The 27,632-nt window shown below is 42.0% G+C and overlaps 1 protein-coding gene across 2 annotated transcripts in view; it reads left to right on the forward strand.

Annotated features, from left to right (window-relative positions):
- The first annotated feature begins 607 nt into the window (after positions 1 to 607).
- Positions 608 to 27,632, forward strand: part of ADCY8 (adenylate cyclase 8) — a 181,246-nt gene continuing 154,221 nt past the window's right edge. For both annotated transcript variants that reach the window (XM_072151178.1, XM_072151176.1), the window contains exon 1: positions 608 to 2,225. In XM_072151178.1, the coding sequence (XP_072007279.1) occupies positions 1,302 to 2,225 (924 nt within the window). In that variant the 5' untranslated portion in view covers positions 608 to 1,301. The remainder of the gene's footprint in view (positions 2,226 to 27,632) is intronic.

A 27,632-nucleotide genomic window follows, 5' to 3' on the forward strand; every position in this document is an offset into this window, starting at 1 on the left:
TTACATGTATATCACACACATACAGGACGTATATTACATGTATATCACACACATACAGGACACATGTTACATGTATATCACACACATACATGACATATATTACATGTATATCACACATACAGGACACATGTTACATGTATATCACACACATACAGGACATATATTACATGTATATCACACACATACAGGACACATGTTACATGTATATCACACACATACAGGACATATATTACATGTATATCACACACATACAGGACACATGTTACATGTATATCACACACATACAGGACATATGTTACATGTATATCACACACATACAGGACACATGTTACATGTATATCACACACATACAGGACACATATTATATGTATATCACACACATACAGGACACATATTACATGTATATCACACACACATACAGGACACATATTACATGTATATCACACACATACAGGACATATATTACATGTATATCACACACATACAGGACACATGTTACATATGTGATTATTACACGTTCTCTGATGAGAGCCCGGGGCTGTGACGTCAGCAGCAGTGTCAGGTGACATCACTCGGCCCCGCCCCCCGGTCCTCCCCCGTGCGCGGCTCCGCTTCTCCTCTCTCTTAGACACCGGAGCCGCAGCCGCCGGGACATGAGGCTCTGCCCGGACTGGAGGCTCCGCAGCGGCAGCGCCTGGTGCTGTGCATGTGCTGCCATCAGAGGATCGCACCGATGTCGCCTGCCGAGGATCGTCCCCTCCAGCATCTCCTGTGCCTAACTTTACACTAAGTGGCATGCACACCTAGCTGCACCCCAGCTACTACTACTCCTATCATCACCACTGCTACTACTCCCAAGACTTCCCAATGACCTCACCAAGGACCTTGATGATGTTCTCTGTAGATAAGGCACCTGCCTTCTCCAAGGTCAATGTGATCCGATAAACCGCGATCGCCACCCTCACCTTTCCGTCTGCCTGGTGTCCCCCCAACCCAACCAGATGTCAATATCTACTATGCTGGACCCTCATCTTTCCTTCCCCAGATTGCTCCCGCTTTTCTGAAGATCTCATGTTGCTTTGGAAATTAGATCCGGATACAAGATTAACCTTTCGGAGGTTCCGGACGACAGTTTTTAAAGATGAGTGGACTTAGTGCCTGGGATGTGGATCGGATGGGAAGACCTTAGAGCTGGGATTATGGACCTGGGGTCTACACGTCGCTGGGAAAAGTGATCGGCACTTGCGAGCACACAATAACCCTTGGTGAGCCAATGCTATTGGCCAGTAAAATGACCACAGATGTATTTCAGTAAGCTACAGAGGAGAAAGCAACAAGAACTGTACAGATCGACCATGGAACTGTCTGAGGTGAGGTGCTCCAGCGCCACGGATGAACTTTACACCATCAATAAGACCCCCACTATCAACAGCAACACCAGACCCAAGAGACTACTATGGCAGACCGCGGTGCGGCACATCACCGAGCAGAGGTTCATCAACGAACAAAGCAGCGCAAAGACCCTCTCCTCCGATGACTCCTACACAACCAACGCCAGTAGGCAATTTGGCAAGGTTGGCTCCGTTGGGGATAGACACAATAATGGAGGCACCAAAGTCTTTCCCGAGAGGACAAGTAGTGATCTGGGCTTCCTACACCTGGACTGTGCCCCAAGCAATTCGGATTTCTTCTTGAACTGGGGTTACACCTATAGAGGGGTCATATTCCCAACCTTAAGGAATTCCTTCAAGTCTAGAGACCTAGAAAGGCTTTACCAACGCTATTTTCTCGGGCAACGACGCAAATCAGTAGTGGTGATGAACATCCTGGATGTCTTGACCAAGCTCACCTTACTGATCCTTCATCTCACCTTGGCCTCTGCACCCATGGACCCCATCAAAGGCATTTTGCTGGGCTTCTTCACTGGAATTGAGGTGGTCATTTGTGCCTTAGTAGTTGTCAGGAAGGACACAACCTCTTACACGTATCTACAGTTCAGTGGGGTTGTGACATGGTTAGCCATGGCTACCCAGATCCTGGCAGCTGGTTTAGGATATGGCCTTCTAGGGGACGGTATTGGCTATGTACTCTTTACACTTTTTGCTACCTACAGCATGCTTCCATTACCCCTTACCTGGGCTATCTTGGCTGGATTGATAACTTCCCTTCTACAAATCGTGATGCAGTTGGTAATCCCCAGACTTGCAGTGGCTTCCATAAATCAGGTACCTGGTGTGCGTGTGTGTGTGTGGGTGTTTGACAGCATCTATCTCTGCGGAGAACATCCCATATGTATCTAGACAAGCTGAAGAGATCATGAGGTTGGTTTTTTTGATAAGCAACAATTGTATCAGAAACTCTGAGCAATAAAACCCATAACCTTTTAGAGAAGTGGGTCAAAAGATGAAGACTCAAGCCCGACACCTTATATAAAGTGGGTCATGGGCTCATCCTTTAGAGATCTAGATCCACCACGATCTCTCATCACACCTTTACTAAGTAAGTGATGAGGTGAGCTCTCTAACCCATCACCTTCTATAAAGTGGGTCATGAGGTGAGCTCTCTAACCCATCACCTTCTATAAAGTGGGTCATGAGGTGAGCTCTCTAACCCATCACCTTCTATAAAGTGGGTCATGAGGTGAGCTCTCTAACCCATCACCTTCCTTAAAGTGGATCATGAGGTGAGCTCTCTAACCCATCACCTTATATAAAGTGGGTCATGAGATGAGCTCTCAACCCCATTGGCTTCTATAAAGTGGGTCATGAGGTGAGCTCTCTAACCCATCACCTTCTATAAAGTGGGTCATGAGATGAGCTCTCAACCCCATTGGCTTCTATAAAGTGGGTCATGAGGTGAGCTCTCTAACCCATCACCTTCTATAAAGTGGGTCATGAGGTGAGCTCTCAACCCCATTGGCTTCTATAAAGTGGATCATGAGGTGAGCTCTCAAGCCCAACACCGTCTTTTAAGTGGGTTATGGGCTTGTCATTTAGGGGTCAAATTCAAGACCCACCATGGTCATTTCAAACTTCTCCTTAGTCTTATATCTCCTTAGTGCCCAACGTTTGATCACTAGGGCTCTAACGATAGCAATATAAGACCATACAAAGGGTTATTCTGGTTAACCCTTTTTTCTCTTCTGCAAAGTACTTTGATCCTTTTGAACATTTTTAGTTTTTTGATCCCTCCTTGTATTGAGTGATCAACAATTTAACTGGGAATGTATGCATTTAGCGTTCTCTGAGAGGAGAATATTTGATGGCAATGTCGTTACCCATTACATTAGGCAGTAGATGACATCCACAAAGGACGCTGTCTATGTCATTGAATTTTCGTCTCAAATTCAGCAACACACTTGTCTTTGGTCAATTAGCAGATCGTTCTCACCGCCCTTGTGCTGAATTATAGATTGTGCAACATTATTGTCTCTGGGAGGTGAAGAGGAGCTCTCCAGTCGGCTGGGTGCTGAATGTACAGATTGTTTTAGAATCATAAAAATTTTGATTCACTTGGCTCCCTCTACTGGTTCAGACCATTCACCGATAGTAAACATTTCCCATTCTTGAATAAGAAAATACATTCTTCCCTATAACCTCCATATCCAAGGCTGAGAGCCATTAATAAGATCAGGACATATTTAAGGCATTACCAGAAGTGTCGTACGTTGTGTCTACGGCCACTCCATTAACAAAAACCGTAGTAGAAGTGATTAAAAGCTTTACTGTAGTAAATCACATCCTGAGCATATATGCAGATAATCTGGAGCATAATTACATGGAAAAGCTCTTCTTATGAATGTACAGTAGGTTTAATGGACAGGGATTTGTACTTATGGCTAGAGAGGTAAGATGTGACTTATATTATAGACTCCTCGGTCTTTGGGTGAATAGACTCTTAAGGTCATATTGATACCACGTCAGCTTTGGGTTCATTGTCTTTTGTGTAAGGACAACATACAAGTTCATGACGGTGCTTCTTACTCCACTTTAAACCTAGGATCATATTCAGGGTAACCATGCCACAACTAAATGGGTCTTCCACATAACCAAATGGCCATCGTGGATCAATAACTGATCCTGGGGGTCTGATTCCTGGACCACCATCAATGATTTTTTTTTCAAGGACAACTCCCAACTAAGTCCTGTGCACATGTACTGTGTATTTTAGTAGGACTAGTTAGGAGCTCTATTTTGAAGGTAAATAATGTGTGTGTGTGTGTGTGTGTGTGTGTGTGTGTGTGTGGTGTGTGGGGGTTAATACAATATGGCAGCTCAATAGTTGTAACATTGGGGTTCTTAAGCCCAGGATACATATTTTGTCATTTCCCTTTTACCATGTTGTAGACTGGCAAATAACTTAGATAGCTCACATTTCTTCCCAAACCTCTCTAGGACCACAGATAACAGTTTGGGGACACACTCTAAGACCTCAGCCTTAGGCACGGTAATACTTTTTGAAATGTGGATCAAAAAGCTAGTTAATGGGTTCTTTTCGGTAAGATAGTGAGTTCCCTTTGGTAAGATGAAGGGTTCTTTTTGGTTAGATGGTGGGTGCGGTTTTGTCAATTGGTCACTTAAGTTGGGATGGTGTTTTTTTTTCTATAAAATAGTTACTTTTGGGGTTACCATGGTTTTGTTTTTTGTAAAATGGAGGGTTCATTTTGGTAAGTTGATTGGGTTCTTTTTGGTAAGATGGTGATCTACTTTTGGTAAGTTGAGGGGTTCTTTATGGTAAGAGTGTGTTTTTGGTTTTGATGGTCACTTTTGGTAAGATGATAGATTTAATTTAGTAATGTGTTCCCTTTTGGTAAGTTGATGGGTTATTTTTGGTAAGATGGTGAGTTACTTTTGGTAAGATTTGGGGTTCTTGTTGGTAAGAGTGTGCTTTTGGTTTTGTTGGTCACATTTGGTAAGATGGTAGTTTTTAATTTGGTAATATGTTCCCTTTTGGTAAGATGATGGGTTATTTTAGGTTCTGCAGAGGTACTGTTGGTGGTTTTCATTTCCCATAGAGAAGTTGGAAGCGACAAATCTGTGCTGGACTTTCCTATCCAGAGACCCCCAAGTAAGTGCACTGACTGTCCCTATGGTGTGTTTATGTTATGCATAGTCTATAGCAGCACGTGATCAGTAGACCTCTGTAACCATGAGCAATCTTGACCCTTTGGCTGGTGCACCTCGTCATACAAATCCTATCAGCTGCACCATGTGTATTTCCTTTTATCATACATTATTTCTATCAGGTGGCATTTTTGTAGCTATAGCAATAACGTGCAGTATTTCTAGAGAGTGCTGAAAAAATGACCCTCACACATGATATAGCCGTCTATACTGTGTCCTCTCTATCTACATGTATGTATCCTGTAGTGAGAATAAGAGAGAAGCGCTATGGAATTTCTCAATGAGCCGGAGCTCAGAACTGAATGAAATTCCCGGCTGATTCTTCTCTCAGTGATTACAGAACATTAGTACATTAGCTATGAGGGGAAGTAAACCTGATATATTCATTCATTAGTAATGGTGGAGTTCTCCCATATATGGTGCAGAGGACATCCCATATATATGATGTATATGCTCCCCTATAGGAGGAATGTATACAATATTGTTAGATAGTTTTGTATACGAATATATAGAAGCATCTGAGACTGATGAATAGCAAAGGTCTATGGGACTCACAGGGGCCCTAGTCATAGGGGCTGCTTTTAAATTATTCCTAAAAACCTAAGAATCCTGTTTTTATTGGAATATTGTGCAAATAGGACAACTGTGTGTGATACTTTATGTGTATTTGCATAAAAATGTGTTTTGGGATCCAGAAAAAACAAGTCTTTTTAATCAAAATCACTTCACAGTAGAACTTGCCTTGTAGCTGGTAGCAACCAATCAGAGATCATCTTTCATCTCTCTAGAGCAGTTGAAGAAGTATAAACTGAACTCTGATTGGTAGCTATAGGCAACAGAGACTGTTCTGAGGCCTACAAGGCCTTAAAAATGGACAACTGTTCTGTATGGCTTGCAGATCTTAGGAATTATCATACTATTGTTGTTATGAGGTGAATGGAGGCCCCAGACACTACTCCAGTTATAATCCTTTTATTTTTTCAATGAAAATAGCCCTAAAGAGGATAGAATGGCCATTTTGAGAACTGTTGTGGTAGGTAGCTGACATAGTTATTTTGGAAGTTGTGTTTTGGTCAGGTGGAAAAACCTTCATACAATTGGGGAAATGATTTCCTGCTATCATCTTATTCCTCCTCCTTTGTCTTTACTTGATATTTTAGCCATTATATGGCCCCATTATGAATGGTAAAAAAAACATGTTATCCATAAACAGCACCACCTCTGATTACAGGTCGCAGGTGGTATCGCAACTCAATTCCATAAATTTTGGTAATAATTTAGAGCATTAGATTCACATTGTCATACTTTACACATGGTTTGAAATCTGGTCACGGAGAAATGATGTGACACGCCCTATTTTCCGGGTGTCATGCTCAAGTTTAAAAAAAAGTTTAAATGACCCTGAAGGGGATAGTATGGCCAAAAAAACACAACTATTTTTAGAACAGATTTTCACATGACAGGCCACGTGCATGAAGCAAGGACTGGAAACGTATACTAGGCCTCATTTATTAAAACCGTCTTTGTTACAGATGGCAACCAACTATAAATCAATAAAAATTCGATTTGCAGAAGCTTTTTCAAATTTTTCAAAAGAATCTATTGGGTTCCAACTGAGGTTTCTCCAATTGTCCTGGAAATTTGTATACAACCTCCTCTAGTCCTCTAAAACACAGATATTTTTCTCGTTTCTCGTTTTGCTAATTGTTTTTGATTATTTTTTCGTTTTCCCTCGCCTACCCCCTGCCTTTAATCTCTGGGATGAATGACGGTGATAACTAGCTGCTGTTTTAAAACATTTGTCCGAAGATTTGGATTTGTTTTGGTGCCTGAACTCTGATTCGTAACTATAGGCAACAGAGATTGTCCTGAGGCCTAAAAGGTTTTAAAAATGTACAATTGTTTTGTATGGCTTTCAGATTTTAGGAATTATCATACTATTGTTGTTATGGGGTGAATGGTTGCCCCAGACACTTCTCCAATTCACTCGCACGATCTTAGTGAATTGCGGCACAGCGCATTATACACGGACAATGCACTTTCTGTGAACTCCAGTGACCGGTTAATAAATGTGACCCTCCGCTGTGCGTTGTCCGACGAGGATTCGGGTCTTCCGCAATTCACTAAGATCGTGCGACCAATTTCCAGCAGGTGTCGTTTCCCCGCTGAGGTCCGCCGGAGTTCACCTTCTTCTTCCTGGTACATGGGAGTGCTAATCTTGCGACACAATTTGATTTTTAAATACCGCGGTTTGTCCGAATCAGTCGGGTTTTCCGATGGCCGGGCCCCCCGATTTGTGTCGCATGCAAGCCTGTGCCAATGCTCCACAATCCGATTACGTGCGCCAAAAACCCAAAGCAATTCAGCGCAAAACGGAAAAAAACGGCAAAACCCGACGAAAATGCGTCCGACGGACCCTTAGTAAATGTGCCCCATTGTGTTCAAAGGGATTTGAAAGACAAGGAAGTGTCAGTCTTTACTGCAGCTCTTGCATTGTATTTGTGCACTATAACGTATTAGTTTGGTATCAGTGTGAATGATGTTAGCATATGATGACCAGCAGCAACCAACGCTACAATTTATGGCTCCTCCAGGAATAGCTTTTTAACCAAGTGCGTTAAAAAATACACCCCATGCCTAATTGACAGGAGCCTTGAAGCGCACCCGTATTTTATTATTAGCGCAGCCACTTTCCACGTCTCTTAGTCACTTACCTGCTCCAGCCATGTGATGCAGGGCCAAGGTTGGCTATATATAGCACAGGATTGCATGCATCGGGCTCGTAGGTGGGTGTCGTATATGGGATATTATTGGAAAAAAAGAAAAATCCCCCCAGTAAGGTTGTTTTTCCGCGGTGCGCAGATGAGCGCCATGCTAACTAGGGCATAGCTAATATTTACCACTTGATGAGTGATTGTATGCTGAAAACACATCACAATGAATGATGCCGACCTCACAACTGTCACTCCTATTCTCCGCTCGTGATGTAAACGCATCCGCGATGAAAGAAATATTCCGAGAGGGGGAGGGCGACGCTGCACACGATAAATTAGAGATGTCACTTTATTGCTGAGGTTTGCGCTTCTTGTAGTAACGCTGCTCGTTACGCGCTATAAGATGCCGCCGCGTTCTGTGACTTCAGTCAGCGCTCTCCCCATCCGGACCGCACGCAGCTGACAGCGTCATAAAGAGGGGGCAACGGATGAAGATATCATCAGCGAGAGAGCGTAAACATCAGCGCTGATGTACACAATCATACGTCCACATCACTGTACACAGCGCTTATTAGGAACGTGGTAGAAACAATTCTAGCAACAATTGTGATCCTAATACTGTGATATCTATCTATCCATCACATCGATCTATCATCTTTATATCTATATCTCATATATAAATATCTATATATTATCTATCTATCTATATCTATCTATCATCTTTCTATCTTCATCTCATATCTATCTATTATATATATTTATATTTAGATATTCCATATCTATCCATCAAGCTATCTCTTGTCTTATCTATGTATCCATCCATCTATGTATCTATCTATCTTGACACAAGGAGCCTTGAAAAAAGAGCTAATTAATAAACTCCACTTGTTTTTTCCACTGAAATTTTGGTGAGTGCTGCCATTTTTTTTATCTATCTGTCTACCTATCATATATACACTGCTCAAAAATATAAAGGGAACACTTAAACAACACAATATAGCTACAAGTAAATCTGTGAAATCAAACTGTCAGCAACAGAGATTGTCAATCAATTTCACAGGCAATTAGCGAGACACACTCAATAAAGGAGTGGTTCTGCAGGTGGGGACCACAGACCATGTCTCAGTACCCATGCTTTTTGGCTGATATGTTGGTCAATTTTGAATGTTGATAGTGCTTTCACACTCATGGTAGCATGAGACAGACTCTACAGCCCACACAAGTGGCTCAGGTAGTGCAGCTCATCAAGGATGGTACATCAATGCGAGCTGATAATCCTCTATGAGGGTGTATGAGGGCCTGACATCCACCGATGTACACAGCCCAACACCGTGCAGGACGCTTAGCAATTGCCAAAGGAAAATTGGCAAATTCGCTACTTGCGCCCTGTGCTCTTCACAGATGAAAGCAGGTTCACACATATTTCTAGTTTGCCGCATGAATGAAAACCCTACATCCTGAAGTCAGGCAACCCAACCTCATGCAGTCAGGTAACCCCACCTCATGCAGTCAGGTAACCCAACCTCCTGCAGTCAGGTAACCCCATCTCCTGCAGTCAGGTAACCCCATCTCCTGCAGTCAGGTAACCCTACCTCCTGCAGTCAGATAACCCCATTTCCTGCAGTCAGGTAACCCCACCTCCTGCAGTCAGGTAACCCCATCTCCTGCAGTCAGGTAACCCCATCTCCTGCAGTCAGGTAACCCCATCTCCTGCAGTCAGGTAACCCCACCTCCTGCAGTCAGGTAACCCCACCTCCTGCAGTCAGGTAACCCCATCTCCTGCAGTCAGGTAACCCCATCTCCTGCAGTCAGGTAACCGCGCCTCCTGCAGTCAGTTATCCCCACCTCCTGCAGTCAGGTAACCCCATCTCCTGTAGTCAGGTAACTCTACCTCCTGCAGTCAGGCCCAGCCCTGCCTCCTAATTGTGATGTAATTCTGCCTGACTGCAGGAGGTGGTGTTACCAGACTGCAGGAGGTTGGGTTACCTGACTTCCGGAGGCGAGGTTACCTGACTGCAGGAGATGGGGTTACCTGAGTGGGGTTGCCTGACAGCAGTAGGTTGGGTTGCCTGACTACAAGAGGTGTGGTTACCTAACTGGAGGAGGTGGGGTTAGCTGAATGCAGGAGGTTGGGTTGCCTGACTGCAGGTGGTGCGGTAACCTGACTGCAGGAGGTTGGGTTGTCTGACTACAGGAGGTGTGGTTTCCTGACTGCAGGAGGCGCAGTTACCTGACTGCAGGAGGTTTGGTTGCCTGACTGCAGGAGGTGCGGTTACCTGACTGCAGGAGGTTGGGTTGCCTGACTACAGGAGGTGTGGTTGCCTGACTTCAGAAAACCCTACCCCCTGAAGTCATGCAACCCAACCTCCTGCAGTCAGGTAACTCCACCTCCTGCAGTCAGGTAACCCCACCTCTTGCAGTCAGGTAACCCCATCTCCTGCAGTCAGGTAACCCCATCTCCTGCAGTCAGGTAACCGCGCCTCCTGCAGTCAGGTAACCCCATCTCCTGCAGTCAGGTAACCCCATCTCCTGCAGTCAGGTAACCCTACCTCATGCAGTCAGGTAACCCAACCTCCTGCAGTCAGGTAACCCCATCTCCTGCAGTCAGGTAACCCAACCTCCTGCAGTCAGATAACCCCATTTCCTGCAGTCAGGTAACCCCATCTCCTGCAGTCAGGTAACCCCATCTCCTGCAGTCAGGTAACCCCACCTCATGCAGTCAGGTAACCCCATCTCCTGCAGTCAGGTAACCCCACCTCATGCAGTCAGGTAACCCTACCTCCTGCAGTCAGGCCCAGCCCTACCTCCTAATTGTGATGTAATTCTGCCTGACTGCAGGAGGTGGTGTTACCAGACTGCAGGAGGTTGGGTTACCTGACTGCCGGAGGCGAGGTTACCGAACTGCAGGAGATGGGGTTACCTGAGTGGGGTTGCCTGACAGCAGTAGGTTGGGTTGCCTGACTACAAGAGGTGTGGTTACCTAACTGGAGGAGGTTGGGTTTGCCTGAATGCAGGAGGTTGGGTTGCCTGACTGCAGGAGGCGCGGTTACCTGACTACAGAAGGTTGGGTTGCCTGACTACAGGAGGTGTGGTTGCCTGACTGCAGGAGGTGTGGTTGCCTGACTGCAGGAGGCGCGGTTACCTGACTGCAGGAGGTAGGGTTGCCTGACTGCAGGAGGCGCGGTTACCTCACTGCAGGAGGTTGGGTTGCTTGACTGTAGGTGGTGCGATTAGCTGACTGCAGGAGGTTAGCTGACTCATATCTATCTCCTATCTGTCTATCTATCTATCTATCTATCTATCTATCTCCTATTTATCTATCTATCTCATATCTATCTATCTATCTCATATCTATCTATCTCATATCTTCTATCTATCTATCTCATATCTTCTCTCTATCTATCTCATATCTATCTGTCTTATCTATATTCAAACTTGTTTTTCCATGGGTGACTTGCAGCCGTGTCACGGCTGTAATGTAGTGTAACATCTGCATGGTGCTAAAATTAATCTTTCCCTTAGGAAATTGTACTGTCAGAAGAAAAACAACACGATTATTAAAAAAAGAACATGTTGCAATGCCACAGAGAGTTATTACAGGTATTACCGTGCCGGCTCTGTAATGTATAAAGGGCTTGTGTCTTGAAGACGCTTCTTCTCCTCTTGGCCAGAGCACAGAGCCGCTATCTAATCTCCAAAAGCCTTGGACTATATCACTAGTCTATGGTGTGTGTGAGGAGTGATAATATATTTTGCTATTAAATAACTTATGTTCTTCATTGTTTAGCAGTTTACCCCTGTGCAGACTCAGGTGTCTAAGCCGGGGACCGGCTGCTATGATGTCTCCCCTAAACTGCAGCTCCCCCTAGTGGTGGGGTATATACAGTATGCATAATCTCCTCACCTCCCCCTAGTGGTGGGGTATATACACTATGCAGTAATCTCCTGAGCTCCCCCTAGTGGTGGGGTATATACAGTATGCAGGAATCTCCTGAGCTCCCCCTAGTGGTGAGCTCCCCCAAATGTCTGGCGGACACTTCAAAATGTCCCCAAAAAGGCGCAAAAATTTCAATGTGCCAAAAAATGTCTCAAAAACAAAAAACAGGAAGAAAAATAAAGATAAATGACCCCCACAGACTTGCCGGATTTCATCCTCCTGTAAGGAACTAATTATGGAAGTTGCTTCTCAAGGACAATCTGTTCCTTCAGAGCTTTCTTCTGTATTCTGCCGGGAGCTCTGTGAATGTTAATATTCTGTATCTTCCAGTCGTGGGGGAAACATTCCGTGAAGTTTCATATCAGACAGGCAGAGTTCATGTCTCTCAATTCCTGGAGCGTCCTGCAGCTATGATGTAGTGCGGGTGGTGAGGACGACGTAATAACCATGACCACATCGAGAGATGGCAATAGTTTGGTTTCATTATAACATTCGACTACCAACTTCTGTTCTATTTGGTTATTATCTTCATATATTTAGCGACTTAAAGGGGAACTGTCACTGAATACAAACTGTTGTATGAAACACCTCTTATGAGAACTGTCAATCTGTGGAATAGCCTGCCTCAGGCGCTGGTCACAGCAGGGACAGCAGATAGCTTCAAGAAGGGTCTAGATGCCTTTTTACACCTAAATAACATTGATGGTTATGTTATATAGAATTGTTTCCCATAAATCTCTTCCTCATCCAATCCCTACCCTTCCTTGGTTGAACTTGATGGACACGTGTCTTTTTTTTTAACCGTATAAGCTATGACTATGATACTATAATTCCTGCTATCTGCCTCATTAATTTGGCGTTGGATTTTTAAAAATCTGTTCACCCTTTCAAAAGATACGGCTCCCAGAAAGTGCTTTAGTGACTACTATCCAAGGAGGCGGTGACATTGTATTTCCTGTGGGTGTGTCCACAAGGTTTCCACCCATATATGAGCGCTATATGCAAAATAGTCAAATTTCCTCGGATTTTCCCTGCTACTATGTTAGGGGTAGCGGGAAGATGTCTTCAGCTTCCAAGGCTAAGTTGGCAGTGAGTGTTTCCTTCGGGGTGAGCCAGCCTTGATGATGTATATTCTGTAGGTTTGTGCCCTAGTTCTGATGTCCAACATTCGGTGATGGGTTTCCTCCAGTAATTGTTAGTATTATTTGAATTAAAGCTTTTAAAGGGATATTTGGGCAATTTCAGGTTATTTATTGATTGGTGTTGGTCTGACCTCGTTGAGACCTCATCGATCATGACAAGGTGGGGGAACAGAGGAACCGAGACGTTGGCCACTGCCAGACACCACTGAGGTTCATTGATATTTTGGTGGGTGTAGAACTTCCCTACACATGTTCTCAGTACAATGTCATACTGTTGTATCTTACAATCCTATATCCATCCCTATTTCCATAGTATTAGGGGGTGCAAGATCCATCCACATGAGGCAACATCTAGCTCATATACTCCATTCTTTCAAGTTCCATTCTCCATCTCCATCTTAGTAAGAAGCCATCATACTATGGTAGAGCTTGAGTCAGGAGTCCCATGTTCCTCCTGATGACACTAAACCAACCAGAGCTCCATATTGACCGGTTTAGTGTCCCAGGTCACCCTATATGGGCCCTACCTAGACTCTTCACACATACCTGTCGATGAGTCTCATTGGACTCCTGGCATATGCATTGTGGTTCAGTAAACACTATCTGGCATGGTGAACCTGGGCCACCCCTAATTCCAGTAGTCCTGTATGTTGTGGTCCACGTGGAAGATCTTCAACCCTTTATTTTAAGACTTTCTGCCCTATTGTGTGGAGAATGTTCCATAATGTTACAGTTAGGACTATAAAGTCCAAAAACTTTGAGATGAAATTGTAACTTTTGCAAGTGTTCCAATGTCATCTTCCATTCTACGCATTAATATGCTTGGCTTCCTATTCAGCTCTTGTAGAGCGCATGCGCCAGGAGCTCTGTGTGAGGAACTGCGCTACTCATGTTTGCTTCATGTATGCGCCGCTATATGCATCCATGGGAGGCACAGCACTGGACTGAAGTGCCAAAGAGAGGTAAGTATAGAGTGCTTGGGCCCCGGTAGCCTATAGAAAAACTGTAACTGGGGACTGGTAAAAAAAAAAAATTCGTATAATTATCTCCTTCCACCTTTCATTATCTGTCATCTATTTAGCCTAAAAAGTAGTACCTCATTCTCCTTTTGGCACCTTATGGTCACAGGTGGGTTAACAGTTTTGAACATCATCTTGTGACCGGTCAGAACTGTCAACAAGGTGGAGCCTGAGGGAGGTAAGTACCGACCAGAATACTATAGTAATTTCTCCAAATCCCTTTCTGTTGTAGCGCAGCCTACAGTTTGTAAATCACTTTACACAGTTCAATAATAAGAATCGGGGCCCAATACAGACCCCCCCCCCCAGCCAGTATCGGTGACTCCATCCTCATCTGTATTGTTAATATCCATCCTGTTTTCTATCACGGAGCCGGCTACCCACGAGACGTGACTCATCTATCTGCCCAGACACCTGTTTATAACCGCGCTGTACTTTCCCATGATCGCTCTATTAATACAAAGTGAAACATATGGATTAATTGGCCCATTGGGCCCCTCAGGTGTATGGGGGATAGTCATAATGCCACCAAAGTTTCTTGGCTGTCACCCAGCTGGAGGAGCAGCCTGTGCACCTGCTATTTCAATTACATGGATGTTGACGACTGAAAGAGGCTTCGCTGTAGCATCGTCTCATGGGTCATAGACACAAAAGAGATGACAATGTAACACGATCAACATGTAATTTGTAAGAGTAGACAAACATGGCCGCCGGGGTCAGAACGCTGTGAAATAATGGAGCACTGATTTACTGGACTAAGCCCATCACGTTACACCGGTCGCCTGTCGTTGTACATTATTGTCTCGGCAGGATACAAGGATCTAAGCGAATGTTACTTGTAGGTGAGAGGTTAAAGAGTCATTTCCTCTGACTATACAAGCGTGTTGTGTCTATGCTTGCCCAAAGTATCATGCACAGTGACCTGACTTACCCAAAAAAGAGAACACTGACGTAAAATGCATGCATATATGTGTAAATTGTGGGTGCTTTTTCACCCAAGTGCACTAAAAAGTGAAGCATGCCATACAAAAAGCAAAGTATATGGCAAGGGCCACAATAAAAAGAGACTAGTAGTCCCATAAAACAGCCCTAACTCCATAAGCCAAGACGCCTTGCAAGCCTAAAACCCTAAATTCACTTGGTATCCACCAGGGGCGTTGTTGGTACCATAGGGAATGGCATGGGGGATCCCCATCATGGGGATATTGTGGGACTCATTGGGACTAAAGTTATACCCCAAGTTATACCAATGGCTCCCCCCATGGTGTTTTCAGTGTCTACATTGCATCTACTTTCTAATATTGGTGAATGGTTAATCAATGGCAGTCATCTTTAGGACTCTATTCATGGGTCTGATAGTTTCCCGATTTTGCGTAATTTGCATTCTCATTCTAGGACAATCATTTTTCTGATACAAAATTATAAAAGTAATGATATTATACCATTTTATTATACAAATTAAAACTGAATTTTATACATATATATATTTCATCCATAAACCCTATACTGTCTGGTGTCTTTTAAGAGTGACCCAGAGTGACTCAAAGCACTTTAAGTTATATAATTTCAGTGTGGTTGGAGGGGCGTGAATGTACTTCACATTATCTGTCACCCATTATAGATGTCTTCCTTGTATTTAGGGCACCATTGCCAGTTAATAAGTGATTTCTATGTACTGTAATTATATTATACAAATGGGATTCAGTGGGAAACATTAAGATATGAAGCACTGAACATAGAAAAAGTGGCAGAACATGCAAATCCAGACCTCTGGGCGATGTTTTATTGGTAGCTCTCTTTAGCTTTGCTGCATTATTAATGAGCGGCAATAGAAGGATTTCCCTGTTGGGCGGCATTGTATGTCATGCTATGGGGTAAAATATTGAATTTATATAATCAGACTGAAGGACTGAGAGAAATTTGTTGCGGATGGAGTTGTGAACATATAAAGTGTCCATAAACATGGCCACATTACAGGCTATGGTGTTCTAATGTGAAGACCCCAAACGACCAAAAAATTCTTACATTTGAAAACTGGGACAAGCCAAATTTGCCAGGATCTTTACCAATTGTGGCAGCTGTGACAATCTCAAAATTCTTTGTTGTAGAATTGACCACCAGAGGGAGCCGAAATATGTCAGGAGAACAGGGGAAAGGGTTCTGGCCCGGGTAGAATAGGAGTCTATTAGAGATGTATAGTAGAAGGGAGGCAACAATATAGTTAGTCGGAAGATGGCGGCACTCACCAATCTCAGTGTAATACTCTTGATTATACGGTGGTACAACCAGGGAGTTACATACCACGGCAAACAGTATCAGGGAGGTGCTAGGCCTTCCACCAGTAGACACAATGGAAAGAATTTATTAATTCATCTCCACCTGCTTTTAGGCTTTTCTGCCCCTTGGGCGTTCAGGAATCGGGGGCGCGTGAAAGCCCCAGCCCATTGTAAAACTGTCAGAGACTATATCTGAGATCTCCGTCAGGTCAGACCTGGTCTAAATGGATCCAACCTGGTAGAGATCACTTCCAGATCTACTAAGATCGGATGGGACAGCGGGCACCGACATTGGGTAATATTAACACTAATGTGGAGATTATAGTAAATATGGGAGCCAGGGCTTCACGACTCTTACCTGCTTACACCCAAAGTAGTTTGCAGGGTGGGAAATCTGCCAAACCTGGTGGAAATGGGGCTATGTACACTGCAGAGAAGGCATAGTATATCCCGTCCTATACATGGAATAGAGTCGCGGTCACACTGTACAGCAGACTTTTTCCTGGTGATAAGATCTGGTTGTGGGTTTAAAGGGAACCTACCACCACGGATCTACCTATAAAGGTAGATCGGGCGGTAGGTGCATCTATAGGACGGGAGGATAGCCCTTTTAAGGGCTAATCCTCACGCCCCCGCTGTCTTTTTATAACTTTTATTTCCCTAATATGCAGATTTTCCAAAGAAGCTACTGGGACATGGAGTAGCCAGAGCTGAGACTACACTGGGCGGCTACTCCACCCCCCAGTAGCCTCTTTGATCCTCCTACCAGATATCTGTGGCGCTCAGGTATGGGGAGCTGCGCACCCTTGTCCGCAGAACCTGCCGTCTGCGCATGCGCAGTAGCTCTAGCTTCGGAGCAGTGACTGCGCAAGTTTTGAGTCCGAGGATATCTGGTAGGAGGATCAAAGAGGCTACTGGGGCGTGGAGTAGCCGCGTTGTGTAGCCTCAGCTCCGGCTACTCCATGCCCGAGTAGCCGCTTTAGAAAATTAACATATTTGCCAAATAAAAGTTATCAAAAGATTGTGGGAACGTGAGGATTAGGCCTTAAAAGGGCTATCCTCACGTCCAATAGATGCACCTAGCACCCAATCTACCTTTATAGGTAGATCCGTGGTGGTAGGTTTCCTTTAAGAAAACCTTGAGGTCTGAATAGAATTTTATCATTTCCTTACGTTTTGGCTGAAAACCCCATAACAACAGCATTACGTAACCCGTATCTTCCCCTACAGACTCCTGGAAGGGGTGACATCCCGTCAGATGTGAGCGGCATATACATGGCCTTATTACCGAGAGAAATAATAGAGCGCTTCAGCAGAACATGAATGACTTCCATTTCCCTTGCATTTCACCACTCATTAAAACCTTACATTTCGGGAAAATAATTAAGTCCCTATCATTAAGCAATATACGCCGTGTACAGGGCTATAAATAGCAGCCTGCGCGCCGCGTCCTGCGCTGTCACCGCTGTCCCTTTAATAACAGCCTGAAATCTGCATCCCATATTTATTCTGTATGTTGGCCCGATCCGGCGTCCCCCCCCCCCTCCAGCGGCCTCCGTACCCGGCCCTCTCCACACTGGGGCAGTGAGCGTGGCTAATAGCAAATTTACACCCACAGGTTTCACAAAGGAAAACATTTGTTCTAGTCTCTTCTATGAAAGGAGAGATTTAATCCGAGCGCCCCGGTATGTTGTAGCGTCTCTTCAGGGTCCGTTGTCTAACGCGCTGTCTGCATTCCTCCAGGGGAACGCGAGGGGGTTTAATGGCCCCCTTGTAAACGTTCCCGAGTCCTTTCCATTCAACTGTGGAGATTTATTGTACATTTATGGTGCAAAGAGAAGAACAGCAACAAAAAAGATACAGGGAATAGAAGGCGCTGGAATTGTGGTATTTTATGGCATTTTTGGAATTATTTGGGATTTCTATGGGGTTATAGAGAGAACACATAGCTAATTCCGGAAATCCAGTTGTATATTGTAACCTATTACTTTAATAAAGGGAATCTGTGTTTTTGAATTATTGGAACATTATGGAATTTTTGCAATTTTTATGCTGCTTTGCACAGAGAGACAACGTTCCAAAATCCAGTTCTATGTTTTAGCCTATTTAACTAAACAGAGGGAATCAGCGGAACTGCAATGATGGAATTTCCTGGAATATTAGGAATTATTACATTTACATGTGGCTATTGCTACGAGGGGGATCACATATTTAAGCTCCAAATTCCAATTCTATGGGGCAGATTTACTTACCCGGTCCTGTCACAATCCCGCGGTGCGTTGTCGGACGAGGATTCGGGTCTGCCGCGATTCACGTAGGTCGTGCGTTCAATTTCCTGCATGTGTTGCTTTCGTGCTGAGGTCCGCCGGAGTTCACCTTCTTCTTCCTGGTGCATGTGAGTGCTTGATCTTGCGACACAATTTTGTTTTTAAATTCCGTGGTTTGTCCGTATCCGTCAAGTTGTCTGTCGGCCCGACCCCTGATTTCTGTCACATGCAAGCCAGAGCCGATGCGCCACAATCTGATCGTGCACGCCAAAAACCCCGGCCAATTCGGCGCAAAAAGGAAAAATTCGGGAAACCCGACAGAATCACGATTCACGGACCCTTAGTAAATGAGCCCCTACATTTCAGCCCATTTCTATAAATAAAGGGAATTATGGAATTTTTGGAATCAGTTGGAATTTCTATGGGACTAGAGAGACTGATTCAGAGACCACCTATCCAGGTTCCAAAATACAGTTTTATATCCCCGTCTGTTTATGTAAATCAGTGTTTTGAATATTTGGAATCTTATGGAATTTTTGGAACTAGTTGGTATTTTTATGCTGCTTTAGCCAAACACACAGAGGGAGAGACGACATATCCAGGTTCCAAAACCCGTTGCTATGCTATTTATCTAAACCAAGAGGGAGTGGGATCATAGAATTCCATGGATTTTAGGAATGGTTACATTTCTATGGGTAACCACACCGAGGAACCACATATTCAAAATCCAATCCAAATCCAAAATCCAATTCTATCTCTTAGCCCATTTCTCTAAATAAAGGGAATAAGGGTGTTGGATTATTGGAATATTATAGAATCTTTGAAATAACTTGGATATTTCCAAGATAAATGGACTGTCAAATATCAGAAAGCAGAATCGGCACCAGGCTGAATACAGAAATGGGTAACCCCCCCCCACCCCCAGGAGCAGTCGTACCCTGCTATATTCGCCTTTCAGCCCACGTTATTAATCAAATTAATCATAAAATCAATTTAGGTGGAAAAACACCAAAAACTAGTAGCAGTTTCCATGGTAACCTACAGGATTCCAGGAAATACTTGTAATGGAGAGGATGGTATGGACGCCTTACACACCTGTCAGGATTTCTATATTCGGCTTAAAGGGGTTTTTCTACAATCCTCATCTATAATCACAAGATAAATGTCTGGAGCCTCTGCCGCTAGAACAAGGGCCCTGAGGCCCCATTCATCCTCCCCGCCCCCTCTGTGGCTACAGAGAACTGTGCATCTTGCTGCCTGAGGTATCTAGGTACTAGGAGACTATTAACTTGACATTGGCTAATTTAAAGGGATTATCCATAATTTTTTTTATCTTTGGCCTATCCTTACTTTAATCCGTAGGCCTATCCTTACTGATCGGTGTCACCCCCCCTCCAATCGGATATTGATCGCTTATCCCTGGGACCAAGCTTGTGGTAGGGCGTCACGGTAGCCCAGTGGTTAGCATTACAGCCTTGCAGCGCTGGGGCCCTGGGTTCAAGTCAACATCTGCAAAGAGTTTGTAAGTTCTCTCCGAGTTTGCGTGGGTTTCCTCCGGGTCCTCCGGTTTCCTCCCACACACCAAAACATACTGGTCGGTTGTTTCGGTTGTGAACCCCATTGGGGACAGGGACTGATTTGCTAAACTCTGTGCAGCGCTTCGTAATCTGTGTGCGCTATATAAATAAAGAAATATTATTAAATTATTATTAACGCTTTGAGGGTCAATTTCCAGAAAGCTGGCGTACAAGCTTTGATAAATGTCCCCCTTTAAGTTTAGTTTTAAGCCCAAACTGTAGGAAGAATTTATACTCACAGAAGTCATAGTACAATGTTCAACCCAAAGTGCCAAATCCCCTAATTCAACATAAAATTACATAATAATATTCTTACTACTTACGGCCACCACTAGAGGGAGCTGTGAAGCCTACTGGATACTTTTTTATGGTTGAGTTTACTGTGTAAGCTGCTGAGCTCCCTCTAGGTTATTGACATTGTCTATATGGGGGATTTGTAGCTCTGTGCCCTGATCCTTATCATCCAAATTCTTCTCACATAAATCAAAGTACAATTTTCAATACAAAGAGCCCAATCCCCTGCATAGAATTAAGTGAGAAAATTCTGACTGTCTGCTGCCACCACTAGAGGGAGCCCTGGAGATTTCTGGATACTTTATTAATATAGAATTCATTGTATAATTAGTTCATTATAATTAGGACCCTACGCTCCCTTTAGTGGTGTCTTTGGGTAATTGACTGTCTGTAAAAGGGATTTGGAATTTTGTACCTTTATCTTTATGCTTCTCACAGTACAATTTCCAACACAAAGGGGCACACTTACTTACCCGGTCCTGTCGCGATCCCGCGGTGCGTTGTCCGACGAGGATTCGGATCCGGCAATTCACTAAGGTCGTGCGGCCAATTTCCTGCAGGTGTCGCTTAGGTCTGCCGGAGATCACCTTCTTCTTCCTGGTCCATGTGAGTGCGTGATCTTGCGACACATTTCGTTTTTTAAATTCCGGGTTTTTCCGAATCCGTCGGGTTGTCCGACGGCCACACCCCCCAAATTGTGTCGCGTGCAAGCTGGCGCCGATGCGCCACAATCCGCTTGCGTGCACCGAAAACTTGGGGTAATTTGCTGCAGCACAAAACAGAAATATTCAGGAAAACCCGACGGAATCACGGCCCATGGACCCTTTATAAAGGTGCCACATTGTACCCAATTTCCTGCATAGACATAAAATTACACGAGAAAATTCTGACTATCTATGGCCACCACTAGAGGGAGCTTACTGGCTATATTATTATTTTCATAGAGTTTACTGTATAAACAGTCTACAGTAAGCTCCCAAGCTCCCTCTAGTGGTGCCTGTACGTAATTTCCTCAGTCTATTTAGGGTATTTGGAGCTCTGTGCCCTGATACATCTATAAGAGATTGTGCAGTGTTTATTTTAGTGCACTTTTTATGGATTTGAGTTTATTTTAGCTGTTTTTGATGTTACCTGGGTTTGTTATGACAGATTATTACCGCTTACGCTAACCTTGCGCGTCCTGCGTTCTCTCCTGCCCTCTTTACGGGCAGCCTGTGAATGGAGAGCTTTTGCGCTTTTCTGAATCATTCTCTTTTTTTGTCTGGTGTTTCCCTGTGAAACCTAAGTGTTGTGATGATAAAATAAGCTCCTTAATGCCTCCTGCTGCTGCTATGTGCAGTAATGGGATCATCTCCCATGCTGTGCTAAGTCTGCCTTTTGTTGGAGAAAATTCTCCAGTCAAAGTTTTTAAAGCCCCTCCAGACATGATCATTAGCGCGGCTGAGAGCTAGAAACGAGAACAACTTCTGAAAGCCGCAAAATAAGAGAGTAAGTGATGTTTTACTAAGTCAATCTCTGCATTCAGAAGACTTGGAGAAGCGGTGAGCAGCCTGTGCATGGCGGAGAATGATGGGGGTTGTAGTATCCGTAGCTACAGAACATGTGACCTGTACATGTCATCAAAACTAATGAGCACTAATGGGGCATTAAATATAGAAAAAAATTCACAAATATTTAAATGTCCCTTAAAAAAACAAAATTTATTGAATTTCTGTAAAGCTGAAAAATAGATTTTTTTAAAAGTCTGTTATGTGTCCAAAGAGCTTCTCACAGTCCTATACCTGACTTTAAGACAACCGTGTGGGGCAGCATCTACCTTATAACATGTCTGCAGTAAAATAAAAAATGGTAACATTTTTGATCTCTGTCTTCTCGCCTGAGGGAGTACAAATGTTACTGTTTATTGCCAAGAATTTACTACTATAATACTGCCCCCTATGTACAAGAATATAACTACTATAATACTGCCCGCTATGTACAGAAATATAACTACTATAATACTGCCCCCTATGTACAAGAATATAACTACTATAATACTGTCCCCTATGTACAAGAATATAAGTACTATAATACTGCCCCCTATGTACAAGAATATAACTACTATAATACTGCCCCCTATGTACAAGAATATAACTACTATAATACTGCCCCCTATGTACAAGAATATAACTATTATAATACTGCCCCCTATGTACAAGAATATAACTACTATAATACTGCCCCCTATGTACAAGAATATAACTACTATAATACTGCCCCCTATGTACAAGAATATAACTACTATAATACTGCCCCCTATGTACAAGAATATAACTACTATAATACTGCCCCCTATGTACAGGAATATAACTACTATAATACTGCCCCTATGTACAAGAATATAACTACTATAATACTGCCCCCTATGTACAGGAATATAACTACTATAATACTGCCCCCTATGTACAGGAATATAACTACTATAATACTGCCCCCTATGTACAAGAATATAACTACTATAATACTGCCCGCTATGTACAGAAATATAACTACTATAATACTGCCCTCTATGTACAGGAATATAACTACTATAATACTGCCCCCTATGTACAAGAATATAACTACTATAATACTGCCCCCTATGTACAAGAATATAACTACTATAATACTGCCCCCTATGTACAAGAATATAACTACTATTATACTGCCTCCTATGTACAAGAATATAGCTACTTTAATACTGCCCCCTATGTACAGGAATATAACTACTATAATACTGCCCCCTATGTACAAGAATATAACTACTATAATACTGCCTCCTGTGTACAAGAATATAACTAATATAATACTGCCTCCTATGTACAGGAATATAACTACTATAATACTGCCCCTATGTACAAGAATATAACTACTATAATACTGCCCCCTATGTACAGGAATATAACTACTATAATACTATCCCCTATGTACAGGAATATAACTACTATAATACTACCCCCTATGTACAAGAATATAACTACTATAATACTGTCCCTTATGTACAAGAATATAACTACTATAATACTGCCCCCTATGTACAAGAATATAACTACTATAATACTGCCTCCTATGTACAAGAATATAACTACTATAATACTGCCCCCTATGTACAAAAATATAACTACTATAATACTGCCCCCTATGTACAGGAATATAACTACTATAATACTGCCCCCTATGTACAAGAATATAACTACTATAATACTGCCCCCTATGTACAGGAATATAACTACTATAATACTGCCCCTATGTACAAGAATATAACTACTATAATACTGCCCCTATGTACAAGAATATAACTATTATAATACTGCCCCCTATGTACAAGAATATAGCTACTATAATACTGCCCCCTATGTACAGGAATATAACTACTATAATATTGTCCCCTATGTACAAGAATATAACTACTATAATACTGCCCCCTATGTACAAGAATATAACTACTATAATACTGCCCCCTATGTACAAGAATATAACTACTATAATACTGCCCCCTATGTACAAGAATATAACTACTATAATACTGCCCCCTATGTACAAGAATATAACTACTATAATACTGCTCGCTATGTGCAGGAATATAACTACTATAATACTGACCCCCATGTACAAGAATATAACTACTATAATACTGCCCCCTATGTACAGGAATATAACTACTATAATACTGCCCCCTATGTACAAGAATATAACTACTATAATACTGCCCCCTATGTACAAGAATATAACTACTATAATACTGCCCCCTATGTACAAGAATATAACTACTATAATACTGCCGCCTATGTACAGGAATATAACTACTATAATACTGCCCCCTATGTACAGGAATATAACTACTATAATACTGCCCCCTATGTACAAGAATATAACTACTATAATACTGCTCCCTATGTACAAGAATATAATTACTATAATACTGCCCCCTATGTACAAGACTATAACTACTATAATACTGCCCCCTATGTACAGGAATATAACTACTATAATACTGCCCCCTATGTACAAGAATATGACTACTATAATACTGCCCCCTATGTACAAGAATATAACTACTATAATACTGCTCCCTATGTACAAGAATATGACTACTATAATACTGCGCCCTATGTACAGGAATATAACTACTATAATACTGCCCCCTATGTACAGGAATATAACTACTATAATACTGCCCCCTATGTACAAGAATATAACTACTATAATACTGCCCCTATGTACAAGAATATAACTACTATAATACTGCCCCCTATGTACAAGTATACAACTACTATAATACTGCTCCCTAAGTAGAATATTACTGCTGTAATAATTATATAAATATAAGACTGAAATTACTTACTACTACTTATCTTCTAATAATAAAAAGTCTTATACATGTAAATATAGTGAGAAAACATAATATTTCAGAAACTATTTGGCCGTCTATGAATCACTCTATGGCTGCACATGGAGGGCTGGTAGCGGTATGAATATATAGCGGTATTACAGTCTCTCTCCTGTCCCTGATATATGATCATGTCGCACAACTGTTCACTGAAGTGAAAAATGACTATTTCTTCTTGCATGATTTTTGTAATGATTAAAATGTCATCCTTCCCCTGCACGCTATAGGACATAAGCTGATTACCAGGCAGCTGCCCTCTCCAGCGCCCGCTATCATCTGAGCGGAGGCCTCCCATCGCCTCCCTGCCTCCCCCTTTGTTTGGCTTTCTGGGTATTTGGCCGCTTTATTGGATCACTGGCTCTTTGTTAATTGCCGATTTGTTGCACTTTATCTTCCATTTGTTACATTCTGAATGCTTAGTTGTTCGTCGATAATGAACAAATGCCGCCAGTGATGTCTGTGCTGTATACGGTATTTATTGGCGGTTGTAAATTACTATAGGTCAGCTACAAGGGAGTAGCTATGGGTGATGGGAAATCAAGTTCAGAATTATTGATTACATGAGAGAATAAAGTAAATCACAACCTCAATTGCTACAAATTATCCACTACATGCAAATAATAGCATAACATGGAAAATCACTGGATTGTATACTTTTATTCCTGTACATAGGGAGCAGTATTATAGTAGTTATATTCTTGTACATTGGGGGCAGTATTATAGTAGTTATATTCCTGTACATAGGGGGCAGTATTATAGTAGTTATATTCTTGTACATAGGGGGCAGTATTATAGTAGTTATATTCTTGTACATAGGGGGCAGTATTATAGTAGTTATATTCCTGTACATAGGGGGCAGTATTATAGTAGTTATATTCTTGTACATAGGGGGCAGTATTATAGTAGTTATATTCCTGTACATAGGGGGCAGTATTATAGTAGTTATATTCTTTTACATAGGGGGCAGTATTATAGTAGTTATATTCTTGTACATAGGGGGCAGTATTATAGTAGTTATATTCTTGTACATTGGGGGCAGTATTATAGTAGTTATATTCTTTTACATAGGGGGCAGTATTATAGTAGTTATATTCTTGTACATTGGGGGCAGTATTATAGTAGTTATATCCCTGTACATAGGGGGCAGTATTATAGTAGTTATATTCTTGTACATAGGGGCAGTATTATAGTAGTTATATCCCTGTACATAGGAGGTAGTATTATAGTAGTTATATTCTTGTACATAGGGGGCAGTATTATAGTAGTTATATTCTTGTACATAGGGGGCAGTATTATAGTAGTTATATTCCTGTACATAGGGGACAGTATTATAGTAGTTATATAGTTGTACATAGGGGGCAGTATTATAGTAGTTATATTCTTGTACATAGGGGCAGTATTATAGTAGTTATATTCTTGTACATAGGAGGCCGTATTATAGTAGTTATATTCTTGTACATAGGGGGCAGTATTATAGTAGTTATATCCCTGTACATAGGAGGTAGTATTATAGTAGTTATATTCTTGTACATAGGGGCAGTATTATAGTAGTTATATTCTTGTACATAGGAGGCAGTATTATAGTAGTTATATTCTTGTACATAGGGGGCAGTATTATAGTAGTTATATTTTTGTACATAGGAGGCAGTATTATAGTAGTTATATTCCATGTACATAGGGGGAAGTATTATAGTAGTTATATTCTTGTACATAGGGGGCAGTATTATAGTACTTATATTCCTGTACATAGGGGGTAGTATTATAGTAGTTATATTCCTGTACATAGGGGGTAGTATTATAGTAGTTATATTCCTTTACATAGGGGGCAGTATTATAGTAGTTATATTCCTGTACATAGGGGGCAGTATTATAGTAGTTATATTCCTGTACATAGGGGGCAGTATTATAGTAGTTATATTCTTGTACATAGGGGGCAATATTATAGTAGTTATATTCTTGTACATAGGGGGCAGTATTATAGTAGTTATATTCTTGTACATAGGAGGCAGTATTATAGTAGTTATATTCCATGTACATAGGGGGAAGTATTATAGTAGTTATATTCTTGTACATAGGGGGCAGTATTATAGTAGTTATATTCCTGTACATAGGGGGTAGTATTATAGTAGTTATATTCCTGTACATAGGGGGCAGCATTATAGTAGTTATATTCCTGTACATAGGGGGCGGTATTATAGTAGTTATATTCCTTTACATAGGGGGCAGTATTATAGTAGTTATATTCCTGTACATAGGGGGCAGTATTATAGTAGTTATATTCCTGTACATAGGGGGCAGTATTATAGTAGTTATATTCTTGTACATAGGGGGCAATATTATAGTAGTTATATTCTTGTACATAGGGGGCAGTATTATAGTAGTTATATTCTTGTACATAGGGGGCAATATTATAGTAGTTATATTCTTATACATAGGGGGCAGTATTATAGTAGTTATATTCTTGTATATAAGGGGCAGTATTATAGTAGTTATATTCTTGTACATAGGGGGCAGTATTATAGTACTTATATTCTTGTACATAGGGGGCAGTATTATAGTAGTTATATTCTTGTACATAGGGGGCAGTATTATAGTACTTATATTCTTGTACATAGGAGGCAGTATTATAGTACTTATATTCTTGTACATAGAGGAAGTATTATAGTAGTAATATTCCTGTACATAGGGGGCAGTATTATAGTAGTTTTATATTCTTGTACATAGGGGGCAGTATTATAGTAGTTATATTCTTGTACATAGGGGGCAGTATTATAGTAGTTATATTCTTGTACATAGGGGGCAGTATTATAGTAGTTTCATTCTTGTACATAGGGGGCAGTATTATAGTAGTTATATTCTTGTACATAGGGGGCAG

This window comes from Engystomops pustulosus, chromosome 5 (genome assembly GCF_040894005.1).
Source record: "Engystomops pustulosus chromosome 5, aEngPut4.maternal, whole genome shotgun sequence".
NCBI classification, from domain to species: Eukaryota; Metazoa; Chordata; class Amphibia; order Anura; family Leptodactylidae; genus Engystomops; species Engystomops pustulosus.